Source organism: Loxodonta africana, chromosome 23, assembly GCF_030014295.1.
Source record: "Loxodonta africana isolate mLoxAfr1 chromosome 23, mLoxAfr1.hap2, whole genome shotgun sequence".
Classification (NCBI taxonomy): Eukaryota; Metazoa; Chordata; class Mammalia; order Proboscidea; family Elephantidae; genus Loxodonta; species Loxodonta africana.
The window spans coordinates 251,175-278,339 of record NC_087364.1 but is presented as its reverse complement, the minus strand read 5'-3'; the positions used below and the strand labels follow the sequence as shown (position 1 = coordinate 278,339).

The 27,165-nt window shown below is 41.0% G+C and overlaps 1 protein-coding gene and 1 long non-coding RNA gene across 5 annotated transcripts in view; one reads left to right on the top strand and one right to left on the bottom strand.

The window, feature by feature from the left end:
* The window catches only part of CUL4A (cullin 4A), a 61,496-nt gene that overhangs the window by 20,820 nt on the left and 13,511 nt on the right, over positions 1-27,165 (top strand). For 2 of the 3 annotated variants that reach the window (XM_064275205.1, XM_064275203.1), the window contains 10 exons: positions 8,715-8,877; positions 9,493-9,582; positions 10,877-10,959; positions 12,533-12,600; positions 15,769-15,887; positions 18,599-18,791; positions 20,538-20,642; positions 20,969-21,079; positions 21,185-21,270; positions 21,625-21,732. In XM_064275205.1, the coding sequence (XP_064131275.1) occupies positions 8,715-8,877; positions 9,493-9,582; positions 10,877-10,959; positions 12,533-12,600; positions 15,769-15,887; positions 18,599-18,791; positions 20,538-20,642; positions 20,969-21,079; positions 21,185-21,270; positions 21,625-21,732 (1,126 nt within the window). The remainder of the gene's footprint in view (positions 1-8,714; positions 8,878-9,492; positions 9,583-10,876; positions 10,960-12,532; positions 12,601-15,768; positions 15,888-18,598; positions 18,792-20,537; positions 20,643-20,968; positions 21,080-21,184; positions 21,271-21,624; positions 21,733-27,165) is intronic. The other variant, XM_064275204.1, reaches the window with a different exon arrangement.
* The window catches only part of LOC111751687 (uncharacterized), a 61,833-nt gene continuing 50,244 nt past the window's right edge, over positions 15,577-27,165 (bottom strand). The window contains exon 2 of one of the 2 annotated variants that reach the window (XR_010319079.1): positions 15,577-15,948. This is a non-coding gene — a long non-coding RNA (uncharacterized LOC111751687). Of the gene's footprint in view, positions 27,040-27,165 lie in introns of both variants that reach the window. The other variant, XR_002786785.2, reaches the window with a different exon arrangement.

Below are 27,165 nucleotides of genomic sequence, written 5' to 3'. Positions count from 1 at the left end.
ATTTGGTAAAAATGTATATAGCCGTTTGTTTCTATCTTTTATTTGAAATGTTTGGGTCCAAGATAAATCCCTTAGACGTGAAGCGCTGATGTTTCCAGCCAGCCAGTAAGGGGTGAAGGGTCGGTGCCAGGGGCAGGCAGGAGGGCCGGGAAAAAGCAAGTTCTTTTACTCTCTCCAGTTCACCTTTAGGTTCATAGCTAAGGCATTGGGGTAGAGGGGCTCCTGAGGGGTCCCCAACTATGAAGCAGAAGTGTTCTGAGTCTGCGTTTCTTTAACTAGTGATTGCACCATCAATAACAACAGACTTCAGGAAACCTGCAGCCGATGTCACACTACTCGCTTCTGCTGTTGAAGGACTGAGGAACTGATGTACTCTACTCTGTGAAAGCTTGCCGGCTGCTCGTGAAACCACTGTTCTAAGTGTTTTAACATCTACTTAATTACTTAATCCTTAGAACAGCTCTATAGGGGAGGACCCTTATAGTCCCCATTTTATAGATGAAGAAACTGAGGCACAGAGAGGCTAAATAACTTGCTCTAGATGACACAGCTGACAAGTGACAGAGCTAAAATTGCTTCTTGGGCTGTCTGGCTGTAAAAATCTCAGCCCTTTATCTATAAGCACAGTTTATAACTATGTCTTATAAACTGTAAACGACGTTTGTAGCATAAATAGGTTATACTGCCTCTAATCTATAAGAGACAGAAAAGCTGAAACGACAGTATAGTGTAGTAAGAATTAGGATTAAGGTGCATGAGAAATGCACAGTGAAGAAGTCCTTAACTCAGTCTCTGAGACAGAGGTGAGAACTGGAAGAGGAAGAAGGAATCAAGCTGAACCGTGACCAGTTTTTTCCCCCTTGCCATGTTCGTTTTGAGGTTCTCCCTCTTTGAGAACAATCTTCTCGCTCAATAAACCCTTTCAGCTCTCAAAGACTCACTGATCCAGTTTTTCTTACAGCATGCTTATTTAAGCTATATCCAAATGGTTATCTTTACAAGGAACAAAAATGAGAATTTAGAAAATGAGTTTTAAGTTTTGCCCTCTCTAGACCCAGTAACTAGAGGACACTGAAAAAACGTGATTAGAACACGGCCTCTGTGGGAAACACAAGAACTGCATTGTGACTAGAGCACGGCCTCTGTGGAAGATACGAGAACTGCAGTGTGACTATAGAGCACGGTCTCTGGGAGATACAGGAACTGCAGTGTGACTAGATAGTGGCCTCTGTGGGAGATACAAGAACTGCAGTGTGACTAGAGCATGGCCTCTGTGGGAAACACAAGAACTGCAGCGTGACCACAGCACGGCCTCTGTGGGAAACACAAGAACTGCAGTGTGACTACAGCGTGGCCTCTCTGGGAAACATAAGAACTGCGGTGTGACTAGAGCACGGCCTCTGTGGGAAACAAAAGAACTGCAGTGTGACTACAGCACGGTCTCTGGGAAACAGAAGAACTGCAGTGTGACTAGAGCACCGCCTCTGTGGGAAACACAAGAACTGCCGTGTGACCTAGAGCATGGCCTCTGTGGGAAACACAAGAACTGCCGTGTGACCTAGAGCATGACCTCTGTGGGAAACACAAGAACTGCACTGTGACCTAGAGCACAGCCTCTGTGGGACATACAGAAACTGCAGTGTGACTAGAGCACGGCCTCTGTGGGAAACAAAAGAACTACAGTGTGACCTAGAGCACGGCCTCTGTGGGAAACATAAGAACTGCGGTGTGACTAGAGCACGGCCTCTGTGGGAAACACAAGAACTGCAGTGTGACCTAGAGCACAGTCTTTCTGTGGGAAACACAAGAACTACAGTGTGACCTAGAGCACGGCCTCTGTGGGAAACATAAGAACTGCAGTGTGACCTAGAGCACGGCCTCTGTGGGAAACACAAGAACTGCAGTGTGACTACAGCACGACCTCTGTGGGAAACGAACTACAGTGTGACCTAGAGCACGGTCTCTGTGGGAAACAGAAGAACTGCAGTGTGACTACAGCATGACCTCTGTGGGAAACAGAAGAACTGCCGTGTGACCTAGAGCATGGCCTCTGTGGGAAACACAAGAACTGCCGTGTGACCTAGAGCACAGCCTCTGTGGGACATACAGAAACTGCAGTGTGACTAGAGCACAGCCTCTGTGGGACATACAGAAACTGCAGTGTGACTAGAGCACGGTCTCTGTGGGACATACAGAAACTGCAGTGTGACTAGAGCACGGTCTCTGTGGGAAACAGAAGAACTGCAGTGTGACTACAGCACGGCCTCTGTGGGAAACATAAGAACTGCGGTGTGACTACACCACGACCTCTGTGGGAAACACAAGAACTGCCGTGTGACCTAGAGCACAGCCTCTGTGGGACATACAGAAACTGCAGTATGACTAGAGCACAGCCTTTGTGGGAAACAAAAGAACTACAGCGTGACCTAGAGCACGGTCTCTGTGGGAAACACAAGAACTGCCGTGTGACTACAGCACGGCCTCTGTGGGAAACACAAGAACTGCAGTGTGACCTAGAGCACGGCCTCTGTGGGAAACATAAGAACTACAGTGTGACTAGAGCACGGTCTCTGTGGGAAACACAAGAACTGCCGTGTGACCTAGAGCACGGCCTCTGTGGGAAACACAAGAACTGCAGTGTGACTAGAGCACGGCCTCTGTGGGAAACAGAACTGCAGTGTGACCTAGAGCACGGCCTCTGTGGGAAACACAAGAACTGCAGTGTGACTAGAGCACGGCCTCTGTGGGAAACAGAAGAACTGCCATGTGACCTAGAGCATGGCCTCTGTGGGAAACACAAGAACTGCCGTGTGACCTAGAGCACGACCTCTGTGGGAAACACAAGAACTGCCATGTGACCTAGAGCATGGCCTCTGTGGGAAACACAAGAACTGCCGTGTGACCTAGAGCATGGCCTCTGTGGGAAACACAAGAACTGCCGTGTGACCTAGAGCACGGCCTCTGTGGGAAACACAAGAACTGCCATGTGACCTAGAGCACGGCCTCTGTGGGAAACACAAGAACTGCAGTGTGACTAGAGCACGGCCTCTGTGGGAAACAGAAGAACTGCAGTGTGACCTAGAGCACGGCCTCTGTGGGAAACACAAGAACTGCAGTGTGACTAGAGCACGGCCTCTGTGGGAAGGAGAAGAACTGCAGTGTGACCTAGAGCACGGCCTCTGTGGGAAACACAAGAACTGCAGTGTGACTAGAGCACGGCCTCTGTGGGAAACAGAAGAACTGCAGTGTGACTAGAGCATGGCCTCTGTGGGAAACACAAGAACTGCAGTGTGACTAGAGCACGGCCTCTGTGGGAAACAGAAGAACTGCCATGTGACCTAGAGCATGGCCTCTGTGGGAAACACAAGAACTGCCGTGTGACCTAGAGCACGGCCTCTGTGGGAAACACAAGAACTGCCGTGTGACCTAGAGCACGGCCTCTGTGGGAAACAGAAGAACTGCAGTGTGACTAGAGCACGACCTCTGTGGGAAACAGAAGAACTGCAGTGTGACCTAGAGCACGGCCTCTGTGGGAAACACAAGAACTGCAGCGTGACTAGAGCACGGCCTCTGTGGGAAACAGAAGAACTGCCGTGTGACTACAGCACGACCTCTGTGGGAAACACAAGAACTGCCGTGTGACCTAGAGCACGGCCTCTGTGGGAAACAGAAGAACTGCCGTGTGACTACAGCACGGCCTCTGTGGGAAACACAAGAACTGCCATGTGACCTAGAGCATGGCCTCTGTGGGAAACACAAGAACTGCCGTGTGACCTAGAGCACGGCCTCTGTGGGAAACACAAGAACTGCAGTGTGACTAGAGCACGACCTCTGTGGGAAACAGAAGAACTGCAGTGTGACCTAGAGCACGGCCTCTGTGGGAAACACAAGAACTGCAGTGTGACTAGAGCACGGCCTCTGTGGGAAACAGAAGAACTGCCATGTGACCTAGAGCATGGCCTCTGTGGGAAACACAAGAACTGCCTTGTGACCTAGAGCACGACCTCTGTGGGAAACACAAGAACTGCCATGTGACCTAGAGCATGGCCTCTGTGGGAAACACAAGAACTGCCGTGTGACCTAGAGCACGGCCTCTGTGGGAAACACAAGAACTGCCGTGTGACCTAGAGCACGGCCTCTGTGGGAAGCACAAGAACTGCCATGTGACCTAGAGCACGGCCTCTGTGGGAAACACAAGAACTGCAGTGTGACTAGAGCACGGCCTCTGTGGGAAACAGAAGAACTGCAGTGTGACCTAGAGCACGGCCTCTGTGGGAAACACAAGAACTGCAGTGTGACTAGAGCACGGCCTCTGTGGGAAACAGAAGAACTGCAGTGTGACCTAGAGCACGGCCTCTGTGGGAAACACAAGAACTGCAGTGTGACTAGAGCACGGCCTCTGTGGGAAACAGAAGAACTGCAGTGTGACCTAGAGCACGGCCTCTGTGGGAAACATAAGAACTGCAGTGTGACTAGAGCACGGCCTCTGTGGGAAACAGAAGAACTGCAGTGTGACCTAGAGCACAGTCTCTGTGGGAAACACAAGAACTGCCATGTGACCTAGAGCACGGCCTCTGTGGGAAACACAAGAACTGCAGTGTGGCTAGAGCACAGCCTCTGTGGGAAACAAAAGAACTGCAGTGTGACTAGAGCACAGCCTCTGTGGGAAACAGAAGAACTGCCGTGTGACTACAGCACGACCTCTGTGGGAAACACAAGAACTGCCGTGTGACCTAGAGCATGACCTCTGTGGGAAACACAAGAACTGCAGTGTGACTACAGCACAGCCTCTGTGGGACATACAGAAACTGCAGTGTGACTAGAGCACGGCCTCTGTGGGAAACACAAGAACTGCAGTGTGACTAGAGCACGGCCTCTGTGGGAAACACAAGAACTGCAGTGTGACCTAGAGCACAGCCTCTGTGGGAAACACAAGAACTGCAGTGTGGCTAGAGCACAGCCTCTGTGGGAAACACAAGAACTGCAGTGTGACTAGAGCACAGCCTCTGTGGGAAACACAAGAACTGCAGTGTGGCTAGAGCACAGCCTCTGTGGGAAGGCTGAAAGAACTAAGCTGATGAGATGCCCTGGAGGCTGTTGATGGGTAGCCACTGAAAGACTCTAAGCTAAAAGTGACATGAGGAGATATTTTAGAAAGATCATTCTAAGGGCAGTAGTGGGGGTAGATTAGAGCAAGGCGGGCCTGCTGGCAGCCCAATTTAAAAATTAGTGCAGTTGTCTGGGTAGAGAACTGAGACACTTTCAGTAAATATGTAGAAAAGGGTATTTAGAAGATAACTAGATAGAAATAAGGTGTCTTGGTATATAAGTGTGAAATTTGAGGGAGTGGGAGTCTAGGTTTACGCCTAGATTTTTTAATTTGACGCCTGGTTGGGTGGTGGTGATGTTCATAGAGAATGTATACAAGGATGTGGGGTATATTTTGGGGAAGAAGATAATACATTGAATTTGAGATACCCAGAAGAGCGGCCTAGACAAGAGAGGAGCTAGATGTGGGAGTCAGCGGTGCCATATTCCTGGGTACAGAGGGGTTCCCTAGAAGAGTATGAACAGTGGTGGTTTTCAGCTTGGCAGTATGGCCCACAGGAGCATTGGGAAGCCAGTGGGGTTGTTTTTTTTTTTTTTTTTTTTGATTGCCATGATGATTGAAGGGAAACAACTATATTTAGAATCAAGAGCCCGGGATGCTAAGTGTCCTACAGTACATGAAAAGACCTACATGATGAATTGCCTTGCTCTAAACGACAGTAACGTTGAAAAATAATGATGAAGAGGGAAAAGACAAGAGGGCAGGATTAAACCTCCTGACAAGACACCAGTATGTACAGGATAGACAGGGAAGCCCATGAGAAATAGAAATACGAAGAAGTAACTGTTAGAAAAAGAAGGAAAAAGGCAGAAAAGTGTGATTAAGCAAAAGGAAGAAAGAGTTTTAAGAAGGGAGTGGTCACACGTCAGATGAAAGTGATTTCAGGTAGGATATGACCCAGATGGGTTCTTCTGATTGTAGAAATAAGAAGTTATTAATAATAGCACATTAGTGAAAGTCTTTTCAATAAGGTGCTAGAATAGAATGAGAGGACGAACAGAAGTGGAAGTTAGAGGGAATTAAGATAGGGTTTTTGTGTTTGTTTGTTGCAGGTGAGAGACTTAACTCATGTTTAAGTTCGGAGGAGGAAAGGCCTCCTGGAGAAGGAGAGAGGTGGAGGACACCCATGCCAGGGGATGATTGATGGAGGGAGGTTTTTGATGAGCTGAGAGAAGAGGAGGCAGTCCACATCACAGGTGGAAGAAGCAGGGGAGAGCTAGCAGGAAGCTAAGGCCATTGACACATGATGAGTTCTTTCTTGTTCGTGTGTGAAGGAGGAAGTGGTAGGTAGGGAACTGTGAGGAAGAGGTGAATCTTGAAATGGGCGTGAGGGCAACGGGAAGAAGTGCAGACCAGGCACGTGTAGGATCACCCTGCAGCAGCGAGAGTCCTGCAGAGCCTGGAACCATCGTCAGCATGATTGTAGCAGTATCCCGAACGTAGAAGGAGAGAGGCAGGTGACTGGTTAAGAGCCCTCGTGGCACAAATGGTTATGCGCTCGGCTGCATAAGGTTGGCAGTTGGAACCCACCCTGCAGCTCTGGGGGAGAAAGACCTGGCAATCTGCTTTCATAAAGATTATAGCCAAGAAAACCCGATAGGGCAGTTCTGCTCTATCATGTGGGGTTGCTATGAGTTGAAATCAACTCCACAGTTCCAAATAACAACGAAAGGCCTTACTCAGGTAAGTTTAGTAGTTTATGGCAGGACAAGAGAACAGAATAGTTCAGGGTATTGGTCTGCAGGTGGTGAAAGTGATGGACCACGTGATGTAATCTGTAGGTACGGATGGACGTGAGGCCAGGGAGACTGAGCTATTGGGAAAAACTGCAGAGGTCAGTGAACTGAAGATATTAATGGGGTTGTCGTTGTTAGCTGCCATCGAGTTGGCCCCCAATTCGTGGCAACTCCGTGCACAACAGCTCCGACCATTGTGTTTCATAGGGTTTTCATTGGCTGGTTTTTCAGAAGTAGATTGGCGGGCCTTTCTTCCTGGCCTGTTTTAGTCTGGAAGCTCCACTGAAAGTTACTTAGCGCCATAACAACAGCAGGCCTTCAGTGACGGGTGGTGGCTGCACCGGGATGCACTGGCTGGGAATTGAACCCTAGCCTTCCATGTGGAAGGCAAGAATTCTATCCCTGAACTATCACTGACCCTCTTAGTGGAGTGGAATAGAAATAATGAACATTTATTTAGCACCAATTACATGCTTGGCACTGTTTTGAAATGTTTTACAAGTCTAAATGAATACATTTAATCCCCACTTTACATGTTTACATTAATACATTAACATTTCCATTTTACAGTCAAGGAAAGAGAGGCACAGAGAGGTTCAGTTCCTTGACCAAGGCCATACAGCAAGCAAGTAGTAGAGCCAGGCTTGAAACCCAAGCAGTCTGTCTCCAGAGCTTGCACATTTAACTGCTATAGTTTATTGCCTGTACCTTGTGATTTAGGGATTATATTTGAAATATATAATGAAAGCTCGTGATATGTGGCATGTTCAGGGAACATAAAAATGCTTATTAAGATTACAACGAACAGTATATGGGATAAGTGGCTGGAAATCTACCTTTTGAGTCTTAACTATAGGTGTGACTCCCAAGAACCCTATACACAGCCTAACTATCTGTCAGCCACTACTGCTCCCTCCGCACTCCAGCATGCCCCTAAAATGCCAATTCAGCCTATCTGGATAGGGCCCAGGGCATATGTATTTTTTTATCTACCTCCCCTCCCGTTTAATATGGTTAGCCAATTCGGAGACCTGCAGAAGTTTTTAAGCACAGCGTTGAGTGACATTATCAAATAGGTTTTACAGACAGCTGAATTACCTTTTTAAATTAAAAAAAAAAAAAAAAAACCTTCAAGTTTTGGTGTGTGTGTGCTTTTTTTTTTTTTGTAATGACTTGAAGTATGATAAACTCTTAAAGTCACATTTCAGATTATATTTTTCAGTGGAAAGGACCAAATATAGGAGGGTACCAAGTGATCTGGAGAAAATAGAAAATTTGCTGGATGAGAGAGCACCAGTAGAAGGATGACAGACTGGAAAGGAAAAGAACACCGAGAGGCTATTAAAGGGTGGTAGAACAGGAGTAGGGATAGTGATTTCCAAAATCCTTCAGCATCTGTAATCACTCACCCGTGAACAATGGTGTGTACCATGCACTAAAGACAAGCAGATTTTTACAATATAGGTTTACTTTTTTTATAACAGTTTGCCTGACCCACTCCATAAAATAGCACAGCCTTGTTTTGGGGAAGAAACACGAGGCATACTAGACTGGGCAGGAAAAAAAAACTTGTCACCTGGATTTAGAGAAAATTAGCAAACCAAGTTTTTTTTTGATAATAATATAGCTGGAGCTTCACCTAAAACTTTTAGAAGTGTGAAACTAAAATATAGTTTTGTTGGACGAACGGAAATGGGAACCCAGGGTGAAGAAGGGGAGAGTGTGGACGCATCTTGGGGTTGGCAACCACTGCCACAAAACAATTTATGTATTAATTGTTCAATGAGAAACCAATTTGCTCTGTAAATTTTCACTTAAAGCACAATAAAAAAATATAGTTTCTTTTTTTTTTTCTACTGTTTGTACAGGGATATGGGATTAGAACTGTTTAGAAACCATATCATTAGTGATAAAATGGTTCAGAGTAAAACTATTGATGGTATTCTTCTACTAATTGAACGAGAGAGAAATGGTGAAGCCGTGGACAGAAGCTTATTGCGAAGTCTACTGAGTATGCTGTCTGACCTTCAGGTAAGTATCTTACTATTCTAAATACACCAATAATATTTTCCTGTAGTTTATAAGGAAAAAAAACTTGAATCCCTCCCTAATTACCTACGCCAAAATAAATAGATGTATCAAAGATTTAAGTATAAAAATGAAATCATGTAAGTATTTCTTGAAAACGTGGGAGATTTTTTCTTTTTAATCCAATGAGAGAACAACTCTAACACTAAACCAACAGCCTCAAAAGAAAAGATTGATAAATAAAGCTACATAAAAATACAGATATCCTCGTGGAAAAAAATAACTAAACAAAGACCACACAGATAAAAGACGAAAGTCTGAATTCTTTAGTACATAAAGAGCTACTACAGACATAGACCCAGCGCTCCATAGAAAAATGTGCAGGTGGCTGAAGCAGCACTTTGACAGAAAAGCAAGGGCACATAGACAGTGGGGCTGCCTCGCTCTTCGCCTGAATCTGCCTGTAAGGTATTAGCCATTGAATGATAGTTCCGGACAGCTCGTTGATACAAGGAACCGCAGTGGTGCTGAGTGGGATCCCTCAAGTATTGGGATACGTTAGCACATTAAAAGATAAGTTTATTTTTTGTAATTAGTAAGTAACTGCTCATTTCTTAGGTATATAAAGATTCATTTGAACTGAAATTTTTGGAAGAAACTAATTGTTTATATGCTGCAGAAGGCCAAAGATTAATGCAAGAAAGAGAGGTGAGACTGCGTTGTTTCTGAATTCTCTTTTCTGTGGGTATGCATCTAGTTGTCAGTTTTAGAATGTTTGTCTTTTCACATACCTGCAAACGTTTTATTGAAAACCTTCTGAGGGCTACAGTCTACTGAAATGTTACAGTAGTAAGAATTTAATTTCTTTTCTTTAACTTAAAAACTATTTTATTGCCCTCCGTCCTTCCAAATAAAAAAACATTAAGATAGTTTCTGAAGTATGTAAAGGAACTCACGTTCAAGCAAGAGGATAGGAGATAAGTCCTAAATAGAAAGATAAATTGAACGTATCAGATAATTTCATCTGTGAAAAGCATTGAAAAAAAATTACCTAAGTAACAAGTGATATGAACAAAAAAAATTTTTAATGGCCAATTTCTCAGGTATTAGAACATAGTCCTTCTAAGTTAGCCCCTGTGGACTTGTCACCCATGTGTGTCACTTGTTAATCATAAGCTGGACCCCAGCCGTTAGTTCTTAATCCTAATTTTGGGGAGGAAGTTTTATGTCAGGTGCTTGGCATGGCTCCAGCCATCCAGATCAGAAAATGCTGTAGCAGATTTCCCGTGTTGTCGTGGGACTGTAGGGAGACCTTTTGCCAATGGAAATGTGAAATGTATTATGAGATCTCCAGAGGCCACATGGCTTGGTGTCCTCAAATGAAGAGCCAGCCTGTTGGTTATGTTTTCTTGCTAATCCCGTCTGTTGCGTGGGAGACGAATTGCCATTAATTAAGCTTCTGTACCCTCCAACCCAAGTGCTGATTGCTCATTTTCCTGTGGACCTTCATTGATGGAGGAAGAATATTGTGGTATTAACCCAGGTCATTGTGAACAGGGCATAAGAATAAAATGCTACCTTTGTGTTAATTTTAATCTCGAATTAAGTTTAAGGAAGCTTTCTACTGTGTGTTCCCCCTTACAAACACATAACTTTCCATTTTATACGCTACCCACCCCCCCCCCAGGTTAATCTGTGTTAATATTTGGCTTGTACATGTATTCTGGGATGGGGAGCCAAACCAAAAAAACCAAACTCGTTGCTGTCGAGTCGATTCCTGCTTATAGCAACCCTATAGGACAGAGTAGAACTGCCCCATAGGGTTTCCAAGGAGCGCCCGCCCGATGGATTCAAACTGCCAGCCTTTTGGCTAGCAGCCATAGCTCTTAACCACTGTGCCACAAGGGTTTCAGGGATTATGTAATTTATAAGCGAAACCTAATATTTGAGTTCCTTGGTATTCAAGAATCTTTCTTACTAAAGTGATTGTTCTGTTTAAAAGGTTCCAGAGTATCTTAACCATGTAAGCAAACGTTTAGAAGAAGAAGGAGACCGAGTAATTACGTATTTAGACCACAGTACACAGTAAGTGCTATTTACTTAGTTTTTGCAGTTTCACCATAGGTTAAACCTTTTCCTAGCTAGTTACTGAAATAAACAGCATTTTAGTAGATTAATTCAGTATTATCTAGAAGTATTTTTGCTGTAGCATATGCTGCTTATATTATTTGTCATTGTTCAGCTATTATAAGGGACATTTTTACTAAGTGCTGTGTTGTGATTTTTTTGTTCAAAGAAAGTAATTCAGGCTAGAATCTTGGGGTTATTAGACAAAAGGAATTGTACTTATATTAATGGATTATTGGGAGATACTTATTTTGAACTTATTGGATATCTAGTTGAGCCTCTCAATCATACTATTTTTACTTTTCATCTAGTTCTTTTTTTCCCCCCTCTAAAGCTGGGGTTGATAAGTAGCTAGGGAAAAGAAAAAGGGAGAAATGTTGTGAGTATCTGTGTTTTGGCATGGGATATTCTCTCAGGTAGTAAGAGCAGAGGCATAGAAGAAAAGAGATTAAAATGATAGAATGTGCAGAATTTGTTGACTCATTGGTTTGGCGAGAGAAGGGGACTGACAGGATGAAAGAAAGGAACAGGATTATGACAGTCTGAGAATACAGAATTGAGAGGACATGAGAGAAAAGATGAAATTGCTTTTAGGCATATTGAATTTGATGAGCCTTTATGAACTCCAAAATGTCCAGATAAGTGCAGGTTGAGCTGAAGCCACACAAGGTAGCTCAGGGATTACGTATATGGGGGATGCTTACACTTGGCTGAGGAGTAGAAGAAGAGCCCACAAGAGAGACAGAGAGCAGATAGCCACCGAGGCGCAAGAAGAAATACAGGAGAGAATGGAGTCAGGAAAGCCCAGGGAATGATAGATCAGCAGATGTTGCCAGTAGGTCAAGCAAGGATAAAGCCTTTGTTGATTTTGTTCACATGGGTAACTTTTATGAAAATACCTATAGGCCTTAAATAACCATTCTTAGATTTTCTTTCTTGTAAGAAATTAACAGATATTTGAGTGTCTGCTAAATTTTCCCGTTAACAATATTTTTATATAGTATTATTCTCTTTATATGTGTGAAATGGAAAAACAGGCCAAACTAGACAATGTACTACTTAGGGATAAGGTTAGAGACCAAAGGCCTGAATTCTAAGGTTAAGGAGAGCTGTTTATAACAGAAAATGTTCAACGTCTTTTCAAGCCTTGAGGTCATGTGGGTGCTGCATTTTAGTGATAATAATTGTACTTTAGAGATTGACATGATAATCACTACTGACACCAAATTCAGGTGTTCAGCATGCGTTTTAGGGGCTCTAGAATCTTCTCTGGAGTTTATATCTGCTATTCAGGTAGCTGTCAGCAGGTGATAGTAATGTCGTAACATGGAGGGCAAAACTCATTGAAAAAATAAAATAGAGCCTACATGCCTGCTACCAACAAAGCCTGAGGCAATCTACTTTTATTCCAAGACATGATTGCCTTTCTGCTGCTGTCCTTTTCTGCGAAGCTGTTGACCCATTTATGTTACTCAGTTTGCAAAGAGTAAATTGTTTTGTTTCTGACGCTTATTCTTTTTGCCCTATATAGGAAACCACTAATTGCTTGTGTGGAAAAACAGCTCTTAGGAGAACATTTAACAGCAATTCTGCAAAAAGGTAAGTTTCCTAACTCTTGTGTGACAAGCTGAATGTTGTTTCGTTGCTAGGTGCTGTCAAGTTGGTTCCGACTCATAGTGACCCCGTGTACAGCAGAACAAAACACTGCCCGGTCCCATGCTATCCTCACAATCGTTGTTATGCTTTGAGCCCATTGTTGTAGCCACTGTGTCAACCCATCTCTTTGAGGGTCTTCCTCTTTTTCCCTGACCCTCTGCTTAGGAAGCATGATGTCCTTTTCCAGTGACTGATCCCTCCTGATAACATGTCCAGAGTGTGTGAGATGTAAGTCTTGCCGTCCTTGCTAGTAAGGAGCATCCTGGTTGTCCTTCTTTCAAGACAAATTTGTTTTGAATGATGGCCCTTAAATTATTAAGAAATGAAGTGAAACGTTATAAATAACAATATAAGAGTATTATTTTAATAAAACAGTTAGTAAAAATCTTTCTTAATAAACTTAGTAGTCTGTGAGGGAGAAGAAGAAAAAAAAATCTTAAGAGTTTTAGTGAGAAAGAGTTCAGTGAACTGTGTCTGTAGAACTGCAATTGACTGCTAAAGTCACAATAAATACTACCTGGGCTGAAAGGTCCCAAGAGATCCTCTAGATAACAAAAAAACACTTTGAAATGTGGGTACCAGGCCAAAGGGCCTTATGCCACCCTTACTGTACAAATAGCTTTTCAGCTTGAATACTTACAGTAACGCTTGTTTTCCCTCATTGCATTATTTATCATGTAAACTCTGCAACACAGGTAATGATCAAAGAGCTTTTGTGAATATAAATACGCGTAGTTATTCACAACTATCACTAGTATTATTCAGGTGTGTTAAATGGTATAATACCCTTTGGAAGCTAGTATTAGATGAGTTACCAAAATTTGTGGTCGCATTAAGCCAGAGTATACTTTTCTATCCCAATTATCTTTGAAAAAGCAGCAAATGGAAAAAAGCACGTAATATTGCTAATTGTAGTTTTAACTTAGACTTTACATTCATTGATGGTGATATTAAAGCTTTGTTAAAGACTAATTCAAACCTGGGTGCTTTGAGTACCGCTGAGACTGCGTCTTGTATCCTGTACATTTAGAAGTTAATGGTGATGCACCTCATTCCATGTCCTCTTTTTATTTCTGGCCTTCGAAGTAGGCTTCCTTCTCTGAACACTGTAACAAACACAATCTAAACTTGTAGCACTTCAGTGCTTAAGGGGACTTTTTATAGCTCTTAAGTATTTAATGTTACCATTCGAAAGTCATTTTAAGTATCTTTGGAAACAACCGGATCTCCTTTAAGCTTTTGGAAAACATAAGGTTTAGTTTTGGGAGGGCCCTAAATAGTACCCAGATATATTCTGGTTTGGGTTCTACTTTGCCAGATAATAGTATTATGTCTAATGGATTATTTAAAATTGGGACCTCTAAGCAAGACCAGAAACAAGTCAAAAGGGAAGAGAATTAAAATTGGGCGTTGTTGCGCATCTGCTATTGTAAACTACTGTACTTTACGTTAATATCTTTCAATCTTAGATCAGTCCTGTGATACCATCCCCGTTTTAAAAATAATAAAACTGAGGCTCAAGAAAGCTTGATATTAGCATCCCAAATCACATAGCTTGTAAGTTGCAGTGCCGTGATTCAAATCGGGGTATGTTTTTCTTCTGTACCACGCGGAAATTCATGCAAGTGATGTGTTTTCATGTAAATGAGGCCTTAATTTACTGTCTGCCGTAAAAATAAATGTATTTAGAATTTGTATCAGGTGTTTTAAAAAATGAGTCACTTTACAAGAAAAAAGATTTCAAGAAAATAGTAGCTTTGCATAAATTGCTTCAACACATACTTTGATCAGCAAAATCATTTCAAGAAAATAGTAAATGATACGTGTAAAAGGCTTCCTCTAAATTGTATCAGAAGTATTTAAAAAGCAAAAAGCTATCATTTTAGAATTTTTTAAAAAGACATTATTTAGGGTTTCAGTAAGATAAATTATAAAATTAAAAGTTATTTGGTATTTTATAATAATTTTTTTTAAGTTATTTACATCAGTAGATGAAAACATAATTTAGAGAATAACTCACCTTGGGAGGTCTTGGTGAGGATTTGTAATTATAACACCAGCATGCAGTTTAAAACTACCTGTGTGTGTTCCTAGTGCTGCCGTAACAAACTACCATAAACTGGGTAGCTTAAAACAACAGAAATTCACTGTCTCTCATTTCAGGAGGCCAGAAGTTGAAATCAGGGTGTTGGCAGGGTTTGTTCTTCCTGGGGGGCTCCGAGGGAGAAACCATCCTGTGCCCCTCTTAGCTTCTAGTGGTCCCAGCAGTTGGTGGTGCTCACGTTTTCTCCTCTGTGTGTCTCTGTAATGCTGTCTTTCCCTGTAGGAACACTAGTCATTGGTGTAGGGTCTGCGTGAGGCCAGTGTGACCTCATTCTGATTACCTCTGGAAGGACCCCATTTCCAAATAAAGGTCATATTCTGAGTTTCCAAGTAGACATGAACTTTTGGGGAATACTGTTTAACCCGCTGCACCACCTTCAATGTGTGACATTGCACCCATTTTACAGAAGAGCCTAAACTGTATGAAGTAACGTGACATTGTTATGATAAAGCAGATATCTAGACTATCTATAAGAACTCTTCTGATTGAAGTATGGTTTTATAAAATCTTTATAAAATTCAAATATCTAAACAGTAAAAACTTTAAAAATGCTATGTTGAATATTTTAAAATATCTGTTTAACAATAAATATTTTTCTTGCAGTTTATTATATATGTGAATAAAAGTAATCAGCTAAAAAAAAAAACAGATGGAGAGCTTGTGCTTTGACAGTAAGCTTCCTGACCAATGGAATAAATCAGCCCTTAACCTAGAACTTGTACGCCTCCTGGGTTAGATAATCGTAGAAGCATTTTTCAGAAGATGGTTGCTTTAGTGAAGTGAGAGGGCTTTTAGTGACATGAAAAAGTAAATACATCTCCCAACAAGCTCAGGAAATGAGATTCACCTAATAGAATCGATCTCAAGATATTCAACTAGACCCACTTGTGTATACTCCCTAAATTTCTAAATTATGTATTAACCTTTTTTGGGAGCATATTCTAGTTCAGTTTTCATTAATGTTGATTTACCAATGTAACGCGTTAACATTTACTGTATAATTTCAGGGCTCGATCACTTACTTGATGAGAATAGAGTGCCCGACCTCACACAGATGCACCAGCTGTTCAGTCGGGTGAAGGGTGGTCAGCAGATACTGCTGCAGCACTGGAGCGAGTATATCAAGGTACTTAGGTCTCTGTGCTGACGGGGAGCAGGACTTCTCCCTTCAAAGTGCTCGTAGTGCCCTGGCGAAGGAATTGAAGTATTTTGAAGTACCTTTTGTTCTTTGATCATAGATGATAAAGAGGACAGTAGTCTTCCTTTTCCTTCTACATCACCTCTTTAAATATTTAACTTTATATTTTTTTAATATGACCCCAACAGTAATGAATATCATCCCAGTATATGTCTTAAAGAACAATCATTTGGCCATTTGTCGTCAGCATTAATACTGGTTTAATTCTGCAATCATGATTTTCAAAAGCTAGTAGTTTTTTGAAATCTGTTTTTAAACCTGAGCTCTTCTCGTGTTTTTGCTAAATGTGAACTTACAGACATTTGCTATGTTAATATTAGGTTGGTCCATATGCTGATACATTTCCTAGCAACCCAAATATAGGATATACTATTTAAGCTTCCATTTTAAAGCATGTTTTTCTACATATATAGAATGTCCAATTCAACCCAAATACAGAGGCTTCTTGGGTATCACCTTTCAGTTATTAAAAGAGGTGTAATCATTTTAGTTGCATATAATCAATTAAGGTGCATTGTACCACTTCACTGATAGGTCTTCAGAATTTCCCTGGCATATCTCTTGAATGGAGCCGTGGTGACGTAGCAGTTAAGAGCTACTAACCAAAAGGTCGGCAATTCAGATCAACCAGCCGCTCCTTGGAAACCCTAGGGGGCAGTTCTGCTCTGTCCTTTGGGGTCGCTGTGAGTCAGAATTAACAGCACACGACAATGGTAAAAAGAGAAACAAAACTTCCAGGAAATTATGCCCCAAATGGTTACATGCTGTATTATTCCATTTATGTAATATTTTTGAAATGACAAAATTTAGAAATGGAGGACTAATAGTTAACACGTTGTTAGGGATAGGTAAAGGGAAGAGATGTAGGTGTGGTTATAAAAAGGAAATCAGCACAATCCTTGTGGTGTTGGAACAGTTCAGTACCTTGACCTTGATGGTGGGCACGTGAACCTACACAGGTGATAAAAAAGTACAGAACTTAATATACCCACAAATGAGCACAAATAAAACTAGGGAAATCTGAGTAAGATTATTAAAGAGTACAAGTGTCAATATCCTGTTTACGATATTGTACTGTAGTTTTGCAAAATGTTACCACTGGGGGAAGGAAACTGGGCAGAGAGTACGTGGGATCTCTCCATATTGTTTCTTACAGCTATATATGAATCTATAATTATCTGCAAAAATTTGAATGAAATAAAAAGATAAACAGAAGATTGCCTGTTGCCTTATGGAACAATCAGCCTGAAGTCTGCATGTGGAAAACCTGTGCACATACAGCCTCAAGATTTTGTATGGTCACATTTAAAGTCATAACTGAGTTATACCACACCAGCAATAAAGCTTTAAAGAAAAGTTGATGAAGATTTATAAGTTTTCTTGCCATTGAGGTATTCTTTAGAGAGATTATGTGCTGAACTCAGGGAGTTCACCTTTGCAATTTTCAATCTGTGTAGCAAAAATCAGAGGTGGTTTATGGCTGTTACTCGTTTGTATCAACCGTAAGCAGCTGTGTCATGACACAGTGGAAAGCTGCGTTCAACACAGCATGTCGTCAAAATAAAGCTGGCCCTTCTAATTGAAAAATAGCCTGGGAAACTGACCGGTGGGCATGATGTTAACTTGTTAAGACAAGGTTTGTGTGTGTGTGTTTTTAAGTCATATACATGTATTATTTAACATACAGTCAGTACAAAAGCCTATAGAATAAGAAGTAAATCCCCCCCAGCTCTGCAGGTCATACAGTTTCCCTCTCAAGAGGGTATTTATATCAGTTTCCTTTCTGTCTTTTCACCGGTAATCTGCCTGCATAGCAAACATGATGTCTAAGTATGTGTGCATATTCCATTAAGACCAGTTTTTCCAAAAAATATATTTAATAATAGTTGTATTCAGCACATCTTCACTTTGTAGTTTACGTTGTCAAACAATTAACTATTGTTGCCACAGGTAAATTTTTAGTAATGTTCAATATAATGTTTATAAATAAAAAATAGAGGGCAAAAACTGGAGCTGTTCATGATTAGAAGTGAAGGAGAAAGAACACTATGGTATGGAAATCCAAACAGGTGCAAGGTAGGCACCTTCTCAGGATGTGTCAAATGAGCGGCTGTTCCAGGGCTAAATAAGTATGACCTGGCTCAGTGTTTACAGAAGAATTAGCTGTAAAACACCACTCAAGTAGGATGGCCTGTCACAGTCAGATACACCGTATCTTTGTCCCAAGATTCGCAGTGCACGTTCATGAATAAAACTCTTTCTGCGGTTAGAAATATGCATGTCTTGTTTCATTCCCAATATTTTTTAAAATGTACTTGGCCACTGAACTCCTCTGTGATGGCATACTCATTAATCTTTACTAGGGGAATTTTTAAGTAAAAGTTCTTAAAAAGCAATGGACATTTTCCCAGTGACTTGTAAATTCTTCCAGAAACGGCATTGTAACACTGAACCATTAATTATATAGTCACTGAACAATTTTTAAAACGTGGAGTAAATTTATAAAACTCTTTTCAAATTACTTAACATTTAATACCAAAAGTAGTTTATATTAAACTATTACGATTGTTCGAGAGCAAGAGAAATAATTTTTGGTATCATAAATTTGTTGACAACTTGGTATTTATTTGTTTTTATAGACTTTTGGAACAACAATAGTTATCAATCCTGAAAAAGATAAAGATATGGTGCAAGACCTGCTAGATTTCAAGGATAAAGTGGACCACATCATAGAAGTGTGCTTCCAGAAAAATGAAAAATTTGTCAACTTGATGAAGGAATCCTTTGAAACGTTTATCAACAAGCGACCAAATAAGCCTGCAGAATTGATTGGTAGAAAAAAATTTTTTCTTTAATATTTCTTAAATATGGAAAAATAAGGCAAAACTCAAGCAAATTTATTCCCCAAATGTCCGTGCTCTTCATGGGAAGGGAGAAGGAAGGCCTTGATTCAAACCTTCTTAGGACCCATGTTTTCAAAGAAAACCGTATACACACACGTGTCTTCACAAGTAGAAACACGTGGTGCTTCCACAAGGCGAGTGTAGTAGTCTTGTAAAGAAATGAAGCTTGACCTCACAAAAGAAGGTCCAGTAAAGTGTTCTGCTGATGTGGGCCTTGTTCCTTAGAGGATATGAATTTACGTTTACTGGACTAGCAGCTTCAGAGCTGTATTTTGTAAAGATCAACTTAATTCTCCATCTTGATTACAAGCAATTAATTTGTGTGCAGAAACTGGATTGAGAAGGTTTATTATATATGAACACTTCTGCATTATGAGGACAACTTCTTCAGCCTCTGGATAAAATTCAAAATGAGATTTCTTAATCACCGTCTTTGCATCCTCTATTTAGTATTAAAATAGAATAAAATTGAGATCTCAAAGGTAGCACTTTTTAAATTGGACTGAAGATGCCTTTTAACTCCCTGAGGAAAAGGGAACCTAGAAAATTCATAGATCCACTAGAAAATACTGAGATGAGAACAGTTTTTACTTTATACAGTTACTTCATGGTAATATCCAAGTATGTCAGGATTCCTAGAATTTCACTACTCAGATACTCTGCAAAGGGATAGAAGAATAAGGGCGGCGAGGAGATACACGTGATACAGGGTTAGACAGGAACTGACGATTGTTGAAGGTGTGCAGTGGGATGTCACGCTCATCATACATCTGTCTGCTTCTGTACAGCTTCAGCATTTTCCATCATAAAAAATTAAAAAAAAAAAAACAACAACAACAAAAGAAATTCAAATTCACAAGGCAATATGATTTTACTTTTGCACCACTTTTTTGATTGTGATTTCTCTAGAAGAAGCCTCATGTTTAGTTCTTGGGAATTTGGGCTTCTGGAGGTCTTGGGTCCTGTAACTGTACCTTCCTCCTCCCTCCCTTCAGCCGCCCCTCCTAGCTGATCTGTGTAGCCTGGGAAACAAGCGCCTAGTAAAATCACTGTTACTCTGTACCCAGGGACGAGACAGTGTCCCCTTGAATTTGACCACTTGAAGCCCTGAGAAAATTCCTTCTCTTTGAGAAAACCTGGTCAGAGTTTATCATACCACATCTTGAAGATAGGGTATTCCAGAATCAGGAGCAATAATGTAATATGAAACCCAACCATATAATTACTTAACAGGGTAATTTTTAAACGTGAGGATTTTCTTATTTTACATAATATAAAATTTTTTAAAGGCTCTTTTACTTAAAAGAACAAATTCTCTTGCTTAAAATGAACCATGATGTCTTTTTAAAGTTCCCTGCCCTTGAACATGCCTTCAGTTTGCTGGTAAAAGCAATACACATTCATTAAATCAGTTATCTTTTTACTCTGAAATTAGAAAAGATATTTAAGCAAACTTTAAAAATTCAATTTTTAGCTGTGTTAAAGTTTTAGAGAGCATTCTCATATGATTTGAAAGTAGCTATATTAGAAAATTAGATATTTCCCTTTTCTGTCATAAAGTAGTATTTTGGAAAAGTTCTTGTAGAAATTAAAGATGTTCTTTTTTTCTAATTTAGAAAATGTGTTGTGTAATGGCCGCTTATCTCTGACATAATCTAAGCTTTTAATCTCGCAGCAAAGCACGTTGATTCAAAGTTAAGAGCGGGCAATAAAGAAGCGACAGACGAAGAACTAGAGAGAATCCTTGACAAAATTATGATAATATTCAGGTTTATTCATGGTAAGAAATATTATATATTATTTTACTAAAATCAGGTACTTATAAAATGCTATAAAATCAAAATGTCTTAATTTGGGCCCCGTTTTTTCTTGAGTAAATTGGCAGAAACATTTTGCATTTTCACGTTAATACAGAAAACAGAGTGATAGAGCCACTGATTGAGTTGAAAGTATTCTTTTGTGGAAATTTAACACAAGAAATTTCAGTATCATTAAAGCTGATGTGCATTAAGGTGAGGACTTTTTAGGGTTTTTCAGCAGTCAAAGTATTATATTTGTGTGCTAACTGTCTAATATCTCATACTGTTCTTGTTTGGTTATAAACAGGCAAAGATGTCTTTGAAGCATTTTATAAAAAAGATTTGGCAAAAAGACTCCTTGTTGGGAAAAGTGCCTCAGTGGATGCTGAAAAATCTATGTTGTCAAAACTCAAACACGGTAAGCGTGTGCGGACCCGGGCATTTCCCCTGCGTGTGGAGAATTCGTTGCAGTGGTAATTGTTGCTTCTGGTACATTTTCAACAACACCTTTACTTTGTAACAGAGTGTGGTGCTGCCTTTACCAGCAAGCTGGAGGGCATGTTCAAGGACATGGAACTTTCAAAGGACATCATGGTTCATTTTAAGCAGGTGAACTTGTTTTCTCAAGTAGAGCAACTTCTTAAAAATTTTAGATTATGTAAAATAAGAAACTTCTCATCCTTAAAAATTACCGTTAATGTTTTATATATATGATACCATAAATGCAAAGGAAAAAGAAAAGGAACCCCTAAAAACTTTGATTTAAATGAGTCTAATATTACACTGATGACGTAGAGAAGAGGAAAGATTTCAGGTGACTTTAGAACACGTTATTTGGCCGTGTATCTTCAGTGGGATATATCTAAAGACTAAAATTAATGCAGACAAATGTTAAACTTTTTTAAATTGCACTGTTTATTTTTTTATAAATTGTTTATCTTGGATTTCTCTATTTGTTTTTAGTATATGCAGAATCAAAGTGATCCAGGCTCTATAGACCTGACAGTCAATATCCTCACAATGGGGTACTGGCCAACATACACACCTATGGACGTACACTTAACTCCAGAAGTAAGTGTGTTAAAGAAGATCTTGTCGATTTTTCATACCTGAGTACTGCCAAAGCAGCATAGGCTGTCCATTGTTACACCTGTGCCGTGCACAGACATGCTGTCTCTCAAGAAGTATTTAACGAGAGTATTTTTAAGTCAGACTCTCAAAATTAAAAATCAAAATATTCTTGGTGTAGTGTCTGGAAAGCAGCATTTCAGAGTAACCTCCCTGTGCATGAACGTCCGTCGCAGCCTGCCGGTGGCGCCCGTTGACTTAGCCTGATTTAACTTGCTCGCTGTTAGTGAGAGCATCAGACTGAACACGTCATCCGCGCAGGCATCTTGTTTTACAAGTTGTTTGCTTGTAGAGTTGTGAGCTTTATATGTCTGGATATTATTTCTTTCCATTTTAGACAGTGCTAAATAAAGCCTTACGAATGGCATTGTTTAGGGCCTTACGTGCCAGCCGTAGCTCTAGTTCTGTAGGGAATTCACAGACACGAGAGAGAACCTGTGTTAGTGAACTTTACGTTCAGCGGCAGGAACAGGCATGTGCAGCAGTAGTTGTGACGCAAGGTGAAATGGGGAAGGGGCTTCACCAGAAGGACAAGGGAGTGAAAAAGATGGATTCTGATTTGGAACCAGGGAAGGTTTCCTGGGGAAAGTGACACTTAAGCCCGGTCTGGAAGATGAGTGGTACTTTCATAGGGTTAGGGCCGGCTGGCCAAGGGGACGGAAGGAGCAAAGAAAGGCGTAGAGCTGTGGCGCTGTAGAGCCTGAATCACTTGTCTGGCGTTTGATGTTGACTGTGCCCTCTCCCTTGAAACTATTTCTTCAGTGTGTAAAACAATATTTGTTCTTGACTTTCTTCTGTTTCTGAACCCACCGGTCAGTTGCCTTTATAGTTTGCTTCTCCTTTCTCAGCCTGTAAATGTTCAAGTTCTCCAGAATTCACTCCTCAGAGCTCTCCTCAGTCTTCCTCACACTCTTCCTCTGTGACTCATCCTGTACCCACTGCCAGGCTACGCCAACCAGCTTCTGAGCTTCAAGTGTGTGCACACTTGCCAACTTGAATATATTCAGATATCTCAAACTCAAGGCCTCCAGAATTACTCTTCACCCTTCATTTTTCTTCCCTAAATCTTGCGTCCTGTGGAAACGGTACTACTATTGTAGCCAGTTTTTCCAAGGGAGTTGCATTCCCCTCACTCTTCATCTGCCCACCGTCTTCTCTCCGTCTTGCGTCTCTCCTCTTCTTTTTCCTGCTGCCCTAATTCAGTCCCTTCTTGTTGCTCATTTTTTTACTTCATCTGAAATGTCACTTTCCTACTTAAAGTTCTTGAATCCCTCCTCCCCCACCCCACCCCGCAACACACACATACATTTTTAGAAAAAAAGCTAAACTCCCCCACTAGACATAAAGGCTCTTAGGGTCGGCCTTGCCTCCTCCTAGCCACTCACCCCTTGTATTTTATGCTCCAGCTCTATTGAACGACTTGGCAGCTCCCAAGTCAGAGCATTTCTCTCGTGCCTCCATGTTTTCCATTAAATGGAACCTCCTTCCCCAGACATCCTCCGTGCTCTGACCTAACAAACTGACTTGGTCCTACTAGTGAAGACTCAGTTAAGACTTCTCAGCAGTCACTTTTGCCAGAAAACCATCCCTGACCCCCTCGCTGTATCACTTGGGATTAAGCACCTCAGTCCACCCTTGCCTGCCTCTAGCATAGCACTTACCACATTGCAGGTTTTTAAACTTTACTTTGAAATAATTCAGACTTATAGAATGTTTGCAGAAAAATGGTTTAAATAATTTCCAGATGCCCTTGACCCAGTTTTTCAGCGTTTTGTTACGTGTGCTTTATCATTCTCTTTCTCTGTCCCGCCCCACCCGTATATATAGATTTTTTTTTTTCCCTACACCATTTGAGAGTAGGTTGCCTCACACCCCTTTACTCTTATTGCTTAGTGAGTTCCTGAGAACAGAACCAGAGTACAGTTGTCATATTCAGAAACTTAAAAACCTAACATCCATACAGTACTTTTATCTGATATATGATATGGTCCATAGTCTGATTTTATCAATTCTCTCACTAATGTGCTTTGTAGCCTTTTTTTTCTGGTACAAGGTCCAGTCCAGGATCACATGTTATTATGTTTAGTAGTCATGTTTTCACTCTCCTTTCATCTGGAACTCAGCCTTTCTTTTTCTTTCATGACACTGACATATTTTGAAAGTACAGCCCAGTTTTTATAGACTGTCTCTCTGTTTCTGTTCCCTCATGATTCAGTTCAGGTTATCCTTACCTGTGTAATGTGTGAAAGGGCACGTGATAAACTGTTGTTGCTGTGCTGTCAAGTCGGTTCCGACTTACAGTGACCCTGTAGGTCAGAGTAGAACTGCCTCATAGGGTTTCCTAGGCTATAATCTTTACGGGAGGAGATCGCTAGGTCTTTCTCCCAGGGAGCAGCCATTCCATCCGTCAGCCTTTTGGTTAGCAGCCAACTATTTAACCAGTGCTCCACCAGGGCTCTTTCTGCCTCGTACTAGTGACATCAACTACGATCATTTGGTTAGAATGTTAAACCTGGTTTCTGCACTGTCTTATTCGTATTTTTCTCTTTGTAGTTATTAAGGAATTTGTAGGGAGATGTTTTAAGACTCTGTAAACCTCTTTATTTCTCATCAAACTTTGACCAACTTGATAATTCTTGTCTGAATCAGTTTTTACCTTGTTGGTTACAGACTGGTGATTTTTTTTTTCTTGCTCCGTCATTCCGTCTATATGTTTAGTAGTCTCCATTTTGCACCTTTCACTTCCATTTACTTATCTCTGTTATCTTTATCATTATGAATTCATGGGTTCTTATTTTATATTTTATGCTCCAGTTGTACTAGATCTGGCCAGTGGGGGCACCTTGCAGCTGGCCCCTGTGTCCTTTTGACATGTCTGTCATTGTTTGAGTACTCTTTATTTTATAGCAAAAGATGGTCCAGGCTCACCATACTGTATTTTAATTAGCTATTTTTAAAAGTTTCTAGATCCCAGTAGACAGAGCCTGTTAAAGTCAAGGATTCAGGATGTTAACATTGATATCTGAAACAGTACCTAACAAACTAGGTGCTTAATAAATGTTTGCCAAAAGAATATGTAATCTATTATTTGGAACATGAGAAGGTGAAAACATATAAAGTGAACCTAGAAAGATAGGTTTGTGCCACATTGGCTAGTTCTACACTAAGAAATTTTTATTTTTGTCACCAGGGAAGGAGAACTGTCAAAAGTAAGTTTTATGTTTTGTCCAAAAGAAACTCTTTAATCTTTTATACACATAAACATGATCCTCCCCTGGACTTCTCGTTTTTCTATAACATAACCATGGTGCTATTATGGCATCTAGTAAACAATTTAATACTGTCTAAGCTAGGTCACTGCACTTGGCGGTGTCCTGACGACACAGCTGCTTTACGCTGATAGCCTGGGCGTGCTTCTTACGCCCACTTTCACTCTCAAAAGTGTTTAGTTTGGGCGCATCTGCATGCTTGCTGTAATCTAATACTCATATACATATTTTCCCCAGTTGTGTCAATTGATTTTTTTTTTTCTAGTGTCTCAAAAAATTTTTTTCTTAGTTTTAGTAAAATGACAGTGTATGATGCCAATGAGGTTACAGTCAAACCAGCATGCCCAAATATTGCTGGTGGTGTGCCAAGTCAGAGCAGCCTTTTCAGAATACGGTTTGACAGGACGTGAAGTAAATAGGGAAATGTTTGCGTTTTCAAATCAGTGATCAGAGTTGAGCAAGCCGAATGAGTGAATACATCTAAAATGCCTGGAACGGTAGTTAGCACACAGAAAGCGCTCACGTTAGCTGCTGCTGCTATTATCCCCACTACTAGGAATTAATCCCAGTGAAAGAATTTGTTGGAAGAAAAGAAGGTATGCTTTAAGAGGCTTCTCAAATTACTGATTTTATTTTTAGGGAATATGTTTTATGAAAGAGTCCTTATCTTTTAGAGGTGTATACTGTAGCATTTGAAAATGAGATAATGCCTGGATTCGATGTTGTCAAAGATAGAGAAGGGTACACTGGGATGATTATCCTAATTTTTCTGCCTGCTTCTGTATGTTTGGTAAATCCCATAACTAAAATTTGTAGAAGCAAGATGTTTGTTACAGTATCAATAAAAAAACCCATTGCCGTCAAGTCGATTCCAACCCATAGCAACTCTATAGAACAGAGTAGAACTGCCCCCATCAGGTTTTCAAGGCTGAAATCTTCACAGAAGCAGACTGCCACGTCTTTCTTCCCCGAGTGGCTGGTGGGTTCAAACTGCCGGCCTTTTGGTTAGCAGCCTAGCGCTTAAACCCCTGCGCCACCAGGGTTCCTTCGCAGTGGACTACCCTGACACACGTACTCACTTAACTCAGGCCATTTCAGTAGTGTTGCTCAACACAGCTATGAAATGGAATGGTAAGGAATCTTATGATCAACCCTGTAATTTAGGACAGCAGTTTTATGGATTGTTGTTGTTCTTAGGTGCCATCGAGTCAGTTCCAGCTCACAGCTACCCAGTGTACAACAAGACAAAACACTGCCCAGTCCTGCACCATCCTCACAGTCATGGTTATGCTTGAGCCCATTGTTGCAGCCACTGTGCCGATCCATCTCGTTGAGGGCCTTCCTCATTTCCTCTGACCCTCTACTTCACCAAGCATGATGTCTTTCTCCAGGGACTGATCCTTCCTGACAGCATGTCCAAAAGTTACGTGAGACGCAGTCTCACCATCCTTGCTCCTCAGAAGCATTCTGGTTGTATTTCTTCCAAGACAGATTTGTTCATTCTTTTGGCAGTCCATGGTGTATTCAGTATCCTTTGCCTCAATCCAAAGGCATCAATTCTTTGATCTTCTTTATTCATTGTCCAATTGACAACACCAAGGCTTGGGTCAGGCGCACCTTAGTTTTCAAGGTGACGTCTTTGCATTTTAACACCTTAAAGAAGTCTTTTGCAGGAGATTTGCCCAATGCGATGTGTCCTTTGATGTCTTGACTGCCGCTTCCATGGGTGTTGACTGTGAAATGAAGTCCTTGACAACTTCAGCGTTTTCTCCGTTTATCATGATGTTGCTTACTGGTCCAGTTGTGAGGATTTTTGTTTTCTTTGAGGTGTAATCCATACTGAAGGCTGTGGTCTTTGATCTTCATTAGTAAGTGCTTCAAGTCCTCTTCACTCTCAGCAAGCGAGGTTGTGTCATGTGTTGAAAAAGTAAGAGGATACCAGTTAAGGGACAGTCGCAGTGGTGCATATAGGAGATAAATTCTAGCAGAGAAAATGTGAAAGAAAGGATGGGATTGAAAACCATTATTAGACAAAATTAATATAACTTAATTTTTAGAAGGAAGAGAATGAGAATTCTGTTAAGTGCCTCTTAAAGTGATTCCTGCG